The 16,300-nt window shown below is 54.5% G+C and overlaps 1 protein-coding gene across 1 annotated transcript; it reads right to left on the bottom strand.

Annotated features, from left to right (window-relative positions):
• Nucleotides 1-12,783: 12,783 nt before the first annotated feature.
• SLC25A1 (solute carrier family 25 member 1) lies at nt 12,784-15,926 on the bottom strand. The gene is made up of 9 exons (XM_037067348.1): nt 15,741-15,926; nt 15,360-15,467; nt 15,180-15,279; nt 14,955-15,093; nt 14,378-14,462; nt 14,122-14,226; nt 13,836-13,951; nt 13,680-13,753; nt 12,784-13,515 (listed from the first exon to the last, which is right to left on the bottom strand). Exons 1-9 carry the CDS (start codon nt 15,823-15,825, stop codon nt 13,401-13,403), a joined length of 927 nt encoding a protein of 308 aa, XP_036923243.1. The 5' UTR covers nt 15,826-15,926; the 3' UTR covers nt 12,784-13,400.
• Between the last annotated feature and the right edge of the window lie 374 nt (nt 15,927-16,300).

The raw sequence follows: 16,300 nt of genomic DNA, 5'->3' as shown, positions 1-16,300 counted from the left end.
CCTCTTGCTGCTTTTCTGGTGAAAGCATCCTCTCCAAGACTCAGAGCCTAAAGCTGTGAGGATGTGAACATAGGTCCCCCAGTTGGGTCCCTGGGAATACTGGGGGGCAGGGCTCCCCACGTCCACCCTAGGTCCAGACCCCTGTAGTCCACTAGTTGGAAACACAGCACCATGTCACACCAGTTCTCCTTGACTCCCTTGTTTCTGAAATTCTACTCTGGCTGTCCAGCCCCCTGCACTAGCCTAGTCAGTGTTTGCTGTGGCTCCAGGACCCCCTTCTCCTTTTCCTCAGCACTTCTCCCTCAGTACAACATGGATGACATGGTGCTCCTTAGAAACCCCGCCTTTTGGGGACTTTCCTCTTACTGCTGTTGTTCAGGGCCCCCAGAGGTGTCAGCAAATGAGGCCATATGGAGGTGGCAGTCACTTGCTCATGCAGCTTACTCATGTCCTCTGGATTTGCTGGGAGCTGATCCTAGTGATGCCTCTTCCATTGTGTGACAGCACCTTAAGATTCGGTGGGTCTGACAGTGCCTTGCTCTGATGAGCCATTTTGGCTCATGGTCCCTTGGTAGCCCAAGGTCAGATGCTCAGTTCCTGCCAGGGGCCAGTAATAGCCAGGAGTTGGTTTGTGACTGGCCTGTGGCAAGGCCTCACTCCAGAACCTTAGGGGTTTGCAATGCAGCTCTCCTGCTAGAAAATCTCTGAGGCCCCAAGTGACATCTTCCTCTGCTGTGGCATTTGTCACTGGCTCTGCCAGGTCACAGGCCGGACTCAGGGCTGCTTGTGCCAAAGCCTGGGCCTGCTGCAGAGCCCTCTTCTGCTCTGGGCTCTGCTCAAAGCTGGCATGCTCCGTCTTATCCAACAAATGGCTCACGGCACTGCTGCCTCCAAAACCCAGAGAAGCCTCCATGCAGCGCTCTCCTTCTCTGCAGAGGAGGTGCAGGGCGCGGCGATTTGTCCTTTACTTTGAGGGGGTGTTCTCACAGGGATCACCCAGCACAGCGCCCCTGGACTTCTGGGAACTTGGTTTATTTATCTTTTTATTATTGGGTTGTGAGAGTTCTTTAGTCAAGATACAAGCCCTTATCAGGTCTGCAACCACAGATATTTTCTATGGGCTGTTTTTCCACTTTCTTTTTTTTAAAAAATATTTTATTTATTTATCTTTTAGAGGGGAAGGGAAGGAGAGAGGAAGAGAAACATCAATGTATGGTTGCTTCTCGTGCATCCCCTGCTGGGAACTGGCCCCTGCTGGGAACTGGCCTGCAACCCAGGCATGTGCCCTGACTGGGAATCGAACCGCGATCGTCTGGTTCACAGGCCCGCGCTCAATCCACTGAGCTACACCAGCCAGGGCTGTTTTTCACTTTCTTGATAGTGCCCGTTAAACACAAAATGTTTACTTTTTTAGTAAGTTAAATTAATTTTTCCTTTGGTTGCTTATGCTTTTGGTGTTATACCTAAGAAAGCATCAGCAAGTCCAAGGTCATGAAAGTTTGCCCCAATGTTTTGCAATTTTAACAACGATAAGTTTCGTAGTTTCAGCTCTTACACTGATGCATGAATGAATTCTCATACATGATGGGAGGTAAGGGTCCAGTTTTGTCCTTTTGCATGTGGCCATCCAGGCAAACTAGTATCATTCATTGTAGAGACTACTCTTTCCCCCAGTGTGTTGTTTCGGTGCTCCTGTTGAAGATTGACTGACTGTAAATGAGAGAACTTATTTATTCTGAATTACGCTCCCTTGATCTATTGCCTCCCCTAACGCCAGTACTACACTGTCTTTTTCTCTTTTGGGGGGCAGTATTTATTTTTATTGTATTTTTTCTATTACCGTTTATCCCCTTTATATCCTCTTCCACCTCCTATACTGTCTTTTCTTTTTTTAAAGATTTATTTATTTATTTTTAGACACAGGGAGAGGGAGAGAGGGAGAGAAACATCAGTGTGTGGTTGTCTCTGGGGCGCCCCCTGCTGGGGATCTGGCCTGCAACCCAGGCATGTGTCCTGACTGGGAATCGAACTGGTGGCCCTTTGGTTCACAGGCTGGCAATCAATCCACTGAGCTACACCAGTCAGGGCTGCACTGCAATCTTTTTTTTTTTTTAGATTTCATTTATTTATTTTTAGATATTTATTTATTTTTAGAGAGAGGAAGGGAGGGAGAAAGAGAGAGAGAGAGAGAGAAACATCAATGCGTGGTTGCCTCTTGAATGCCCCCCACAGGAGACCTGGCCTGCAACCCAGGCATGTGCCCTGACTGGGAATTGAACTGGCAATCTTTTGGTTCACAGGCTGGAGCTCAATCCACTGAGCCACACCAGCCAGGGCTGCACTACCATCTTAATATGAACCCTTCCAATCCATAAACATGGGCTGTCTTCCATTTACTTAATTCTGCTTTATTTTAGTTATGGTGTGTAATTTTCAAAATATGGGTTTTCCACTTGTTTGGTTAAATTATTCTGTTCTTTTTAATGCTGTTATGAATTTTTATATTGTTCATTTTCAGACCGCTCATTGCAAGTGTATAGAAATACAATTGATTTTTTATTGTATTTTTTCATTACCATTTATCCTCATTATCCCCCTTATCCCCCCCGCCCACTACAATTGATTTTTGTAGCTCGGTCTTCTATCTTGCAACTTGATGGACTTATTTATTAAATCTAATAGTTTTTTTTGTGTGTGTGTGGTGTGGATTCCATAAGATTTTCTATATAGGAGATCATGTTATCTGTGAACACAGATCTCTCTTTTGGCACAAGCTGAATGCCTTCTACTCCATTTTCTTACCTAGAACCTCCAGTTCAATGTCAAACAGAAGTGGTGAGGGTGGGCATGATCTGGAAGGGAAAGGATTCAGTCTCCCTCGTGAAGCATCATGTCAGCTGTGGATTTTTCATAGGTGCCAGGTTGAGAGTCCCTTCTATTTCAAATTTGCTGAGTGTTTTATCATGAAGGGATGTTGTATGATCCAGCCAGTTTTTGTAGGAGCCAGACTAATGAATTAAACAAGGATTTGCTAGAGACCACCACCCTGCATTCTTTGTCTTTAACCATGACATTGACCTCTGATGTTCTTCCTGGGAGACAGTATTACTTAAAAAAAATTTTTTTTTATCTTCGGTAGAGGGGCAGTTTGGGAGCTGTCACAAAATAGGTCCTACTTTAATGATCAGAAACCACTGTGGGCGTTCTGTCCAGTGCTTAGTATGTATATGCCAAATATACATCCTGAAACTGGAGAGATGCCAGCGGAGGTTATGGAGCCTGTGTGCATTGGAATCAGGCCAGTTCTTCATTCAGAGCGCCACCTCTCCGTACCCCATTCTGTCAGGGAAGCCGTGACGGTACTTCGGGACCCGGGCATCACTGTGAACCTGGAGCCTGCACCCAGCAGCTCTGAAATGATCTGGGGTTTCCATTCCCTCTGTGTACAGTTACCCAGGGAAATGGACATAGTTCCTGTTGCAGAAGGACTCGGGGCATCGCTCCCATAGATGTTTTCCCTGGCGTTGCTGGCTACTTCCTCCTGGGAAGGAGACTTCGGCAGGTAAGACCTGGGCCTGAGAACTGGCTAGAAACTGGGGGAGAGATCATGATAGTCCATTGGTTCAGGTGACCTTGTTCTTTTGCTCTTCCATTATTTTAATTTATTTTTTAATGTGATGAAATATATCCACAGCATAGAATTTACTGTTTTGACCATTAAAAAAAATCCTCACCCTAGGACATGTTCACTCATTTTAGGGAGAGGGGAGAGGGGACAGGGAGAGGAGCGCTACAGTGAGAGAGAAGCATCAGTTGGTTGCCTCTCACACGTGCCCTGACCTGGGACCAAACCCACGAACTTTTGGCTTATGGGATGATGTTCCAACCAACTGAGCCACCTGGCGAGGGCTGTTTTAAGCATTTTTAAGTGTACAATTGAGCATCATTAAGTCTGTTCCCAATGTTGTATAACCGTCATTGCTATCGCGTCTGGAACATGTCCGTTATCCCTCATAGAAACCCCGTATTCATTAAGCAGCAACACCCCATTTTCTCCCATCCTTAGTGCCAGACAATCCGGGGTTAGGACTGAACTCAATTGACTGCATATACCTCCCTTTTGTTTTTTAAGGATTTTATTTATTTATATTTAGAGAGAGGAGAAGGGAGGGAGAATGAGAGGGAGAGAAACATCGATCAGTTGCCTCTCCTATGAGCCCCAGCTGGGTACTGAACCTGTAACTCAGGCGTGTGCCCTGAGAGGGAATTGAACCAGTGACCTTTCGCTTTGCAGAACGAGGCCCAACCAACTGAGCCACACCGGTCGGGACCATATACCACATTTTAAAATCCATTCACTTATTGGTGAACATTTCGGAGAGTCATCTTCTGACTGTTCTAAATAATGCTGTTGTGATTTTAAGTGTATATCTCCTTGAATTCCTGCTTTTAATTCTTTGGGGTATATTCCTAAAAGTGGAATAGCTAGATCATATCCTGATTCTGTGTTTGGCTTTTTGAGAAACCACCAAACTGTTTCCCACAATGGCAGTACCGTCTTACACTCCCACCAGCAAAGCACAGGGTTTCAATTTCTCAACATCTTCACCAGCATGTTATTTTCTGTGTTTTAAATTTACAGTCATTCTAATGGATGTGAAGTGTGTCTCATGGTTTTGAATTCACTTTCCTAATGATTAGTGACACTGAGCGTCCTTTCATGTGCTTATTGGTCACCTGCTAATTGAGGAACAAAATAGACCAACTAAATTCAGCCAGAAAAAAATTTACCAATATCAAGAATGAACGAGGGAATACCACTAAAGATTATGCAGGCATTAAAAAGGCAATCAGGGCCCTGGCTGGTGTGGCTCAGTGGATTCAGCGCTGGACTGAGAAGCAGAGGGTCGCTGGTTCGATTCCCAGTCAGGGGACATACCTGGGTTGCGGGCCAGGGTCGCAGTAGGGGGTGCATGAGAGGCAACCACATGCTGATGTTTCTCTCCCTCTCTTCCTCCTTCCCTTCCCCTCTCTCTAAAAGTAAACAAATAAAATCTTTAAAAAAGACAGTAAGGAAATATGATTAACAACCTATAGTTAACCTAAAATTACTATCATACTTTATGGTAAAATATTGGACATTTTCTCCCCAAGATCAGGAGTAAAGCAAGGACACATTTACCACTTCTGGTCAACATTGTCTTGGAAGTCCTAGACAGAACAATTAGGAAAGAAAAAAGCATAGAAGGTATAAAGAACAAAAAGGAAAAAGAGGCTGGTGTAGCTCAATGGATTAAGGGCTGGCTTACAAACCAAAGGGTCACCAGTTTGATTCCCAGTCAGGGCACATGCCTGGGTTGTGGGCCAGGTTTCTGGGGTGTGTGTGTGTGTGTGTGAGAGAGGCAACCACACAATGATGTTTCTCTCCCTCTCTTTCTCCCTCACTTCTCCTCTCTCTAAAAATAAATAAATAAAATCTTTTTTAATAAAGGAAAGGGAAGCACTGTCTCTATATGCAGATGACATAATACTTGCAGTGGAAGTATAAAAAGGAACAACCACTTTGGAAAATAATTTGGCAGTTTCCTATGAAGTTAAACACACCTGTATGATCCAGCCGTTCCAACCCTAGCAAGGGAGTGGAAAAGTGAAAGATTTGTATTTGAATGTTGATAGCAGTTTTATTAGTACTAGCCTTAAACAAGAAACAACCCAAACGTCCATCAACAGATGAACTGATAAATGGACTGAATGAAATACAATTAACTACTCCTCAGAAAACTATTGATATGAGCACCTTCCAACCCACGCCTGGCCGCTTTCCTCGCCTCGCACCCTCTCCCAAGGGAGCCTGCCACAGAAGCAGTGATCTCTGGAAACACAAATCCAATCATGCTGGTCCTCTGCTTCAGCGTCTCAGGATAAGAGGATCAGCTGCCCAGCTCCGGAAGTCCCTCAGCCCCTGTGCTCTGCCGTGCCTCTGCCCGTCTGTCCCATTGGGCCTCTGCCTCCTCTCTCCAGCTGCCCGGGATCCAAATCAGCTCCTCCAATTCCCACAGCTTGCAGCAGCCTGGCCCCTCTCAGCCACCCTGGGGCTCAGTGTGGCCTCGGAAGAGGAGCCCTCTCAGCTTACCCCACCTGCCCTTCACTGGAGGTCTCAGGCTCCAGCCACCTACACATGCTCCCTGACAGTCCTAGCTGCCATCACTTCTGTTTCCCAGGCTGAAGAGCAGGCCCAGCTGCTCCCAGGACTGGTCAAAGCTGGTCAGTGCTAAAAGGGTGGGGCAGGGCCTGTTGTGTGAATGTGGGGGAGTGGTGTGGCAGGTATCGGGGAGGGCTAGGGGAGCATCAGGGGTCATGGAGAAATGGATATGCAAATGAGTCCTGAGAGACCACTGGCTTTGGACAGACAGAGGCCAGGACTGGAAGACAGGCCTAACAAGGTCCAGGGCTGGTTTGGGGGTTAGGTCCCAGCAAGTGTAAGGCGGAGGCTAGAAGGGAGTGGGGTGTGTGTCCTGGCCACACATCCCCACACATCCGTGTCCACTTCCTCAGCATTCAGCTGAGATGGCAGCCAGGTTGGGGTCCGGGCGGGGGGGGAGGGGGGGGCGGGTCCTGGTTGCGACCAGGGCTGAAGAAGCGGACACGGATGAAGGTGGGGAGCCAGGGCTGGAGGCCCTGTCCTGGAGGTCTCTCCCTCCCTTTCCCCCTCCCCCTACTGGGGCCTCTTTCCCGCCTTCCTCCACAGCCTGCAGCAGGCGATGGCATCAGGATCCCCCTGATTGCTTTCTTTCATCGCGGTGCCTTTCTCTGCAGCAAAAGCCCGCTAATGCCGCCTTTATCACGGAATTAGGGGATTTAGAACCGATCTCACAAAGAGGCCCTCGATTGAGGCGGTAATCAAACGCCAATCGGCCCGATCTCGAACGGGACCGGGAAGAAAGCGGGCGCTGGGGATTAGCGCGGACCCGCGGCCCGCCAGGGCGGAGATAGCATCACCCCGCAGCCAGGCTGAAGCCGCCAGGGAGGCCGGCCGCGGCCACGGAGAAAGGCCGGCTTAGCTGCTTGGCGCTGGGGATTCTGAAGCCATTAGGGGGGATTAGCACCCGGGTTAATCTGCTTTGGCCGCTCAATTGTCAGCAGCGAACGGAGGTGGACCGAAGGTGGACACCTAAGGGGAGCAACCATGGTACCTCTGCAGTCCAGGCCCTGGGGCTGGTCTCTGTTTCTCCGACTGTCACCAGGGCTTGCTGTCCCCAGGCCATACTGGTCCTGACAGACAGAGGAATGAACACCATGGATGGCCCATGCTGATGTGTAGATCTGGCCCACTAGATGTGTGTGGAACCTGCTCTTGGCTGCAGCCTTTGAATACTCTGCCAGCCTTCCATGAAGATTGGGGACCCCCCTGCCTGTCCTGTCACCCTTTCCTTCTCTGCCCAGCAGAAAGGACACCTTCCTCTCCTCACTCACCTTTGTGACCCTGGGTGTCTGCCTCCTCACTGAGCTTGGGCTCCTCAGCCAGACAAACATCCCTTCCCAGCACCCGTGGCCTGAAAGCAGGTCTCAGATTGAGGGTGCCGGCTGATGGCATTGACCAGCACACAGAGCCACTGCTTGCAGACTCCCTATCTTTCCCCTGGAGACCCCTCCTAGGTAGGGACCCCCACGGGAAATGTTTGTTCATCTACTAGCTGACAGAGCTGATGTGATGCCATTTGCTGTCTCCCCCATCACTTATCTCCAGCCACTCTCACTATGTGGGGCAGGGTGGGGCCTGGGGCTCCGTACCCCACAGAGGGGTCCTTAGTCTGTGCCTGGTTTTCCCGTCTGAGAAGTAGGGCTGGCTGAGAGGAGGGAAGTTCCAGCTGGGAGGCACCACTGTTCTATTGTGTAGCCTGTGCTCACCGCTGCCTCCTGGGGACACCCACCCCGCCCCCACTCCTCTTTGGTTGCAAATGACAGGCTCCCACAGTGGGGGACTTAAGAGGGCTGACCCTGCACCATAGGGTTTCCTCTTCCACGATGGGGATGTGGCAAGACTACCATGCCTTACAGGACCGCATGAATGGCAACAGGTGGCTGGACTGGGGTTGGCCGGTAAGGTAGAATAGGTAGGGGTTAGCCTTGGAGGGAGGCTGAAGGAGCCCTCTTGGCCCGTGACCTTTTTCTCCTTTCCCATGGCTGAGACTGGGAATATTGGAGCAAAAGCTGCAGAGGGAGAAAATGACAGTTGGAAATCCTTCCTTCCTGCACTTGGTGGAGGCAGTAACCAGGGTCTCTCTAGCCCAGACCCCGTGGAGGGACACAGAGGGTGAGCCACGGGGCCAGGCTCTTTCCTCTGGGGGCTTAGGTCTGAGGACACTGGAAAGGGGCACGGCGGGGAAGGGGGACCATGCCCCCTACCTGAGCATGGATCAGGCAGGGCCTGAAGGACATTGAGAATTACAGGTCGAGGGTGAGGAAGTGTTCAGGGAGAGGGAACGGCAGCTATGCAGAGGTCTGGGGGGTGAAGAGAGGGCAGACGGGTCTGGGGAAACAGGCATCTCCAGGCGGCGCCTGGGAAGGGGTCCCCATAGGCTGACGCGTGAGGCCTTGAGCAGTCCGTCATAGGGGCAGGCGCCACAGTGACTCGGGGAGCGGCTAGGTGTTGGGGGACTGCAGGCGAGGTTGGGACGCTGGCGATGAAACATGAAGACCAGGGTCTGGAGGTTGTGACCGCGAAGTGGGTCCAGGCAGCCTAGCCATCCGGCCCAAAGACCGGGCGCGCGCCCGTGATGTCATCAGCGCGCGCCGCCCCGACTTCCGGGAGCGAGCAGAGGCTCTCCTGGCCCCTCCCGGAGCGCCACTTGTCCTGGGGAGACCCCGTGGGAGCCGGCTCCTTCTTCACAAATGGGCCCCGGGAAACCTACTGGGTATCTCCCGCGCCCACGGGCCCCGGTCTGCGGACCTCCAAAACCCGGGGCAGAGAGAGGCCCTGATCGTCTGCGGGCTTTAGCAGCCGACCCCGGGGCGCAGACGAATGACCGTCGGGACGACCCTCCTCTCAGTCCTGATAGGCGTTAACCCCTCTCCGGTGACCTGTTCCAACCCGCAGGCTAAGCTCCCGGGTTACGATCGCGGGCAGTTCATTTACCTTCCCTCCATCACAACCTTGGGGGATTCTCCCAAGCACCTAGCCACCGAGAGCAGGGTGCCTTGCCAGGTCACGGGCAGCGGGGTGGAGGAGGGGACTCCGTGGTGCGGGCCGGCAGTGACCAATGAGCAGGCCGGTCAGACAGCTTCAGAGGCTCCAACCCGGTCAGCCTGCTTAAAATGCCCAAGGCCCCGGTAGCTTCCCGAGGGAGTGCTTTCCAGCCGGCCATTGGGCAGCAGGCCAATGTAGGCATCTGAGCAGTGCTTAGGGGCAGAGGGGGTAGCTTGGCTTATCCCTGGAGGTCACTTAAGGAGATGACACCCCTGGGCCCAGTGGGGCCTCCCAGGTCAGGCTCAGGCCAATGGAAAATCGAGACGTGGGTGTGGCTAACCTGGCAGAGGAGACAAAGGTGGGGAGGGTCAGGGGTCAGGACCTGACCCAATCAGAGCGGAGGGGAAGCTGCTCTCGGGGATATTTGCCAGGTGGGTGTGGGAGGAGGGGAGCTACAAGGCCACACCAGGAACTTTTACGTTTTCTGTAAATCACCCACATTGTTGGCATTGGCCATAGATCCCAAGTGTTCTTAGGGGTCCTCCTGTGGTCCTCCACTGCGCCCCCATCTCCATCCTTGTCCTGGTGTGCCCAGTCCCTGTTCCCAGGTCTTGAGGAGGCAGGAGCTCCTTAGGCCCCCTAATTTTGTGCCCCTTACCCAAAACCCCTGACTAGGGTATCTGAAAACATGTAGGAAGTACAAAGTCAGAGGAAAATACTCTGGCATCCTCAGCTGAGATTGTGTTTGCTGTGAAGGCCAAGGGCACAACCCAAAAACCAGAATTCTCTTTGTTGGGCTAACAGGAAACAGACCATTTGTCAGGAGTGACTGTATTCTGGGTGTGTGTGTGTGTGTGTATTAAGCTCTGATTGACATTTGTTACCTATAGAAGGATGTGGGAAAACTCAGGGGAGACCTGTGCAGTAATGCTGCCCAGTGAGGAAAGGGTTCAGTGAGGTTGGGGTCGGGGGCTGGGGGCTGGGGGCTGAAGAGTAGCTGCCTGAGGGCCTTAACCTAGAGGGGCTAGCCACACAGCCGTGAGGGGCTGGAGGCTGGCTGAGGTCTTCCCCAGATGTAGCCACCACCCCACCCTCCACTACCCTTGCTCTGTCTCTGAGGCCTTTGTCCTTCCTAGGCACATTCTTTGATCCCAGGCTGGAGGCCCCACCTGATGGTGAAGGCTGCCTGAGGCTGAGAAGAGGCTGGCTGTGGCTTTCAGCTGGGCACAGAGGCTCTGACTGTGGGAGGAATATGGTGAGTTTGGGTCTCCACACTCCACAACTCACGTCTCTCCTGATAGGCACAGCCACCTCCTCCCCGACCCTGATCTGCAGCCAGACTGGAGGTACAGTCTGCTTCTTGATTACTTGAAGTTCTGCCCATATGTCTCTGTTCTTTTGCTCCCACTGCGGCTGTGGCAGGCAGTGGTTCTAGTTCCAGTAGCCTGGCATCTGCACAGGTTCCTGCCCTTTGCCTCCTCTCTGCAGCCTTTTGGGTCTTGGTCAAATACAGCTGGGTTCCCTCCTGGCCCCTGCCTGCCTCTCTAGCTGCCCTCTTGCTCACTTCCCCTTTGCCGTGTTGGCTCCCAACCAACACAGCAAGCTCTTTCCTGCATGCAGTATACCCCTCCCTGCCAGCACCCTTTCCCTCAGGTCTCAGCACCAGAAACAGGCTGTGCACTTTTTGAGCAATGTGTGAACAGGAGGGTCCCAACATGCAGGTGGCAACCCCCAGCTCACAGCCCCAGGGCTGTGACACAGACCCAGCTCAGTCAACTCTGCCTGCTGTCCACATTGTGCTGTGAGGCACAGCAGAGGACCCTAAAGCTATGGCAGGGTTCCTGCCATTCCTGAGTATAGGTCCTCATGCCCTCCTCTCAGCCAAGGATAGGCTCGGTCCCTCCCTTCCTACAAAGGGGACAGGAACAGGACTCTGGGGTGCTGGTGGATAGTCAGTGAGTGGACACCATCTCTGGAGGTCAGCGTTGCTGCGGGGGTGGGTGGGTGGCATTTCCCTCAGGGCCTAGCTACTGGGCTTTACCCTCTCTTGGAACTGCCTGGACACCTGAGACTGCAAAGTACCTCTTGCAACCCAAAGAAGAAAGCTACCACGTGTGGGCCTACATTGTTCTAAGCACCTTACAAAGACCACATCATTTCATCCCCCAAACCTACTGCGGTGGGTTCCTGTGTCACCCAATGTTGCAGGTTAGGAACTGGAAGTTAGGTGACTTGCCCAAGGTCACATGGTGAACAGAGGGAGCCAGGGTTCTGCCCCTATGCTTGGTACAGAGGCTGTGGCCTGGACAGCAGGTGCTGGGGTGAATGTATGCCCCTCTTGCCTCAGTATCCTGTGCTGTGGGACAGCGCTGCCCATCACCTGATTTCATCCTCACAGCAAAGCTCCTGAGGCTGATTTGGTGGCTGGAGGTTGAGGCTCCAGCCTCCAGAGTTTCCTGCACACCCTGGTGTGTGTGTGTGTATGTGGCGGGGTGGGGGTGGGGGGTGAATAGCCCTTGGCCCATGTGGGCAGGCAGGCTTTGCTGCTGGGCCCTTTTTCCCTCCATCGCGGTAAAGACTGGCACATCTCCTGAGAACACCAAGAGCACGAGGCCCAGTCCTTCAAAACCCTGTGTTCCCTTGCTCTACAAGCCAACGTCTGGCTTTCAGATCTACCTCAGACTTGGGATCCAGGTGCTGTTACCAGATGGGGCACTCTCCCCCCGAAGGAAGAGTTCCAGGAAGGGGACCTCCCTACTGGGAGGCTTTTGCTGGCAAGTTACTTCCCAGCCTGAGCCAAACCTCTTCATGACTTTTACCCACAGTCACCCTGACAGGAAGGCCCCTCCTGCCTCCACACAGCAAGGGGCACTGGCTCACCCCATCCCGCTCTGTGTCCTCCACTTGGCTGGCTGTTGTGGCTCCCAGATCCTGATTTGAGGTGGTGGAAAGAGCCCTGGGGATTCTCTTCCTGGCCCCTCAGATCAGGGGCTGAAAACCACAACCGTGAGCCCTGTGGCGCTGCCACGTGTGCCAGGATCCTGGGATTCCTGCAAGAGGGATGCCTACCTCTGAGGTTCAAATCTGTGGGGTAAGTAACCAGTAGGGCCCTGGTCAGGAGGCTCCACCCACTCCTGCCCCAAGGCAGTGGCCTCCCTGCCTGGGTGGAGTGAGGAAAGGCCCCCCTGCTCATAGCCTCAAGGGACTAGAAACAGTAACATACCATTTTACAGAGAAACCAAGAGGGAGGGAGGGAAGTGGGCATAATTACCAGTTGAGGGACAAACAAGAAGAGCCCGGGAACATTGTCCCCCAGACCAGCCAGTGGCACTGGGCAGTTCTTTCCTCTGCCCACGCAGTGCTGCCTTTCCAAGTGACCCCACAGGCAAGGCCTGGATGGGGCGCAGATGTTCCTTGGCCTGGTGTCAGGCCTCTCGGAGTAGACATTGTGGCTGCAGCTGGCTTACCCACCAGCTTGCCCGCCGCTGCCTGGCTTCCCTGTCCCCCTGCCAGTATCCACAGATGAGGCGGGCCTGACCATCACAAAGGTGTGGCCATGACTGCCCACCCACAGAAGGGCCCACACAGGAACAGGAGGGTGTGACAGGATCCGGTTTATTCTGCCTTGGGAGGGTGGTCCTGAGAGTGGAGGGTGCCACCCTGTCCCAGGCGGAGGGAGGGCCCAAGGGCCAGTTAAGGCCAGTGGCAGGAGAAGCGGGGGGCACGCAGCCCCTGGAATGCAATGAGGCCAGGCTGAGGCCTGGAGGCAGCTGTGGTAGGCCGGGGGCAGGTGCCTCTGCTGCCCATGGTGAAAGGCATCGGGCCAGGACTGAGCCACGGCTACAGGGCCATGGACCCAGACTACAGAGGCCCCCTGGGAAGTGGGACACAGGGTCACATAACAGAACATGAACCACAGGCACATGGTTCACGAGTAAGCACATGGACAAGTGGGCACAGAGTCACAGGCCAGAGAGAGACCCAGCCTCCGCTGAACACATGGACACAATGGTGGTTATTATATGGACCACACGGAACACACTGTACTATGGGGCACATGCACTCAATGGCCACGGGAAACAGGCCCAGGCCATGGAGTGCAAGGGACAGGGAAGGGGGCCTTTTGGCACAACTGCACTGGAATCATGAGAAGAGGGTGGAGGGGGCTGGTGCGGAGCTGTGCGAGGGCAGCCCCGAGGCAGACCCTTCGGGGTCAGTCCGTCTTCCACACTTTGTTGAGCAGCTTCACCACCTCATCATAGATGATGAATACGATGGCCACATCCAGGCAGACCCGGCCCAGGCGGGGGACAGTGCCCTTGTAAAACCTGGGTAGAGCGGGAGAAAAAAGTAGGTGAGGAGGAAAATGAAGGACTGTGCCCCTGGACAGTTCGGGTGGGTCTAGATGCTGGAGGGGGTTTCAGTGACGTCTAGCAAGAAGGCCAGGAAGGGCCTGGGGCAGGGACAATAGCCCTATCTCTCCTCCACTCACGCCTTGAGCCCCTCATTCTTCAGAATCTGCAAGCCGCAGTCCCACGTGCTCCGGTACTTGCTTGCCTCCAGGCCCTGTGAGACACCAGTACACTGCAGAGCTCAGCAGCCAGGGGATATCCCAAGCTCCCCTCCCTCCTTTCCAGCTTTACCCCACCTGCATCCGGGTTTTGATCACGTCCAGAGGAGTGTTCCCAAAAACACTGGCTGCACCCGCAATAACTCCAAATGCTCCGGTGACCAGCGGGTTCATGGGCTTGTTGGGGTTGTCCCCTAGAGGTGGGTGGGGTTGCAATCAGAAGGCAATGGGAAGTAAAAGGGGCCAACTCTGAGAGCTGGGGAGGAGGACTAAGGTCTATGAAGGGGGGGGGCCTCAAGGGGCAGGCTCCTCACAGGGGAGCCCAAAAGTGTGTGGAGATGGGGTCTCAGGGCAGCAGACACACCTCGGTACCAGTTGCGCAGGGAGGTCATGACAAAGAAGCGGATGGCCTGGTTGGATCCCTGCTTTAGCACGGTGGCTGTGAGGCCCTGGTATGTCCCCTTCAGCCCTGGGGGCAGGAAGACATGGGGGTCAGCCCCAGCTGGGGACTGGGGGAGGCTACACAGAGAAGTGCCAAGGAGGAAGGGAAAGTGAGCACATGTCCTTTCCATCTTGGCTGAGATCCAACCCTACCTGAAGAGTAAGGCCAAATGACTCACCTTGTTCCCGCACAATCTCCCGGACCCCGTGGAAGAATCCTCTGTATTTGGGGTTGGGGGAGGTCTGGTCATGGATGAACTTCACCTGAGAGAGAGGAAAGCAAAGGAGCTGACTCTCAGGTTGCCACTTGTAAGGCACACATGGCCCCCTGGCTTGCAGGTCCAGAACCAGGTCTTCAGGCCATGGTTGAAGATATACCTTTTCATTTAGACACAGGGCCAGTCAAGACTATTGTGGGACCCGAGGCCCAGGAGATAAGAGGGCCTGCCTCAGCAGGAAGCCTCTGCAGTTGTGTTTGCTGGAATTGCCCAGAGCTAAGGCAATACCAGAAAACACAGTTTTCTGTTTGTAAAAGTGTTTTTAAGAAACTTACCAACCATCTTCCCACTGCTTTCAGAAGAGTACAGCCTCTCCGGGAGGCCCATCCTGCAGGCGTCCGGCACACAGCTTTCCAGGCAGTTCCCCATGCACACCTTGCCCCCTCCTGCTGGACCTTCCCAACCTCAACATTTCCGCTAGACACAGGGACGGACACAGGGCCCCTCGGCATGCTTTGTCCCTAAAGAACCTCCTCACCTTGATGGTCTCCATTGGACACACGACCACCACGGCCTCGGCCACCCCGGCGCCCAGGCCGCATAGCAGCCCACGGGTGCTGTCCAGCCGTCCCTGGGCATCCCGCATGTGGTTGCTGAGGAACTCAAACATCCCAAACCTTGGGGCACAAGGCAGTGGGGTGAGAGGGGCTGCCACTGTCCGTAGCACCCTCCGGAGACTGCCCCAGCCCCGAGTCCGCCTCACCTGACCGCTGCCTTGGGGATGGAGCCATAGAGCAGGGAGCTGAGGCCTCGGTAAAGGCCCAGGACGCCATGGCTGCGGACAGTTTGACGCACGCAGTCCCCTGGGGGAGGGGGCGGTCAGCGGCTCCCGCCTCACCCGGGGCCCGCCCCCTGGAGCTCCCCGCCACAGCCCCTTGCTCACCAATGCCCCGGTAGCGCGGCGGGTGTGAGCGCTCGTCCAGCTGCAGCTGCGTCTTCACATACTCAGTGGGGAAAGTGATGCAAATTTCGATGCCGCCTGCCAAGCCGCCTGCAGGAACGGGTAACTCGTGGCCTGAGACCCCCGCCCGGGCGCCCCGCCCTCTGCCCCTCCCCCGCTCCAGACTTCGTCGGACCAGGACTCTCTGCCCCACCCCTGTTGCCCTGCGGAGGCTCGCTGGGATGACACACAAGGTGAGCGCCCGCGAACAGGGCCGCGCCCCCCGCCCAACCCGGAAGTAGGGAGGGTTCTAGGCATCCCGGGCCCGCTCGGAAGCACCGGTGGGACTGCTGGGCCCTGGATTCGGGTCTTCGAGGAGCCCACCTGCTAGGATGGCTTTCCCCGGGTGCGTCAGCTTGGCCTTTCCGGACGCGGGTGCGGCCGCCGCCAGATCGCGGGACGGCGCCATTGCGTGGAGGCAGGAGGCGGGGCACCCGGCCTCAGCCGTGGGTCCGAGCCTCCTGCACTTAATGCTGTCTGCGGAGGCGGTGGCGGACCAGTGGTTAAGTCTGGGGGCGGGGCGGTCGCGTCAGCTTCTGGTCTCCGCCCCGCGTGGTTCGAGCGGGTCTCCGCCCCGCGTGGTTCGAGTCGGTCTCCGCCCCAGGTCCGCCCCTGGTGGCCGGGAAACTGAGGCCGGGGCGGGGCTCGCCACCCAGCCAATGGCCAAACCGGTCCGGGATAACCACGCTCGGTGGGGCTGGGGGCGGGGCCCTTGGAAGGCGGTGCTGCATCAGGCATGAGCTGTGGTTCAAAGTGCAGTTCCCCTGCTCTGGCTCCTGTGGCTCAGTGGATTGAGCACCAGGATGCATTGTCAGCGCACGTGCCTGGGTTGCGGACAAAATCTCCCGTAGAGAGTGTGTGAATTAATTGGTGTATCTCTCATA

This window comes from Sturnira hondurensis, unplaced genomic scaffold, assembly GCF_014824575.4.
Source record: "Sturnira hondurensis isolate 20B ecotype Veracruz unplaced genomic scaffold, ASM1482457v3 Scaffold0017254, whole genome shotgun sequence".
NCBI lineage: Eukaryota > Metazoa > Chordata > Mammalia > Chiroptera > Phyllostomidae > Sturnira > Sturnira hondurensis.
This window is presented reverse-complemented; position numbering and strand designations above follow the sequence as displayed.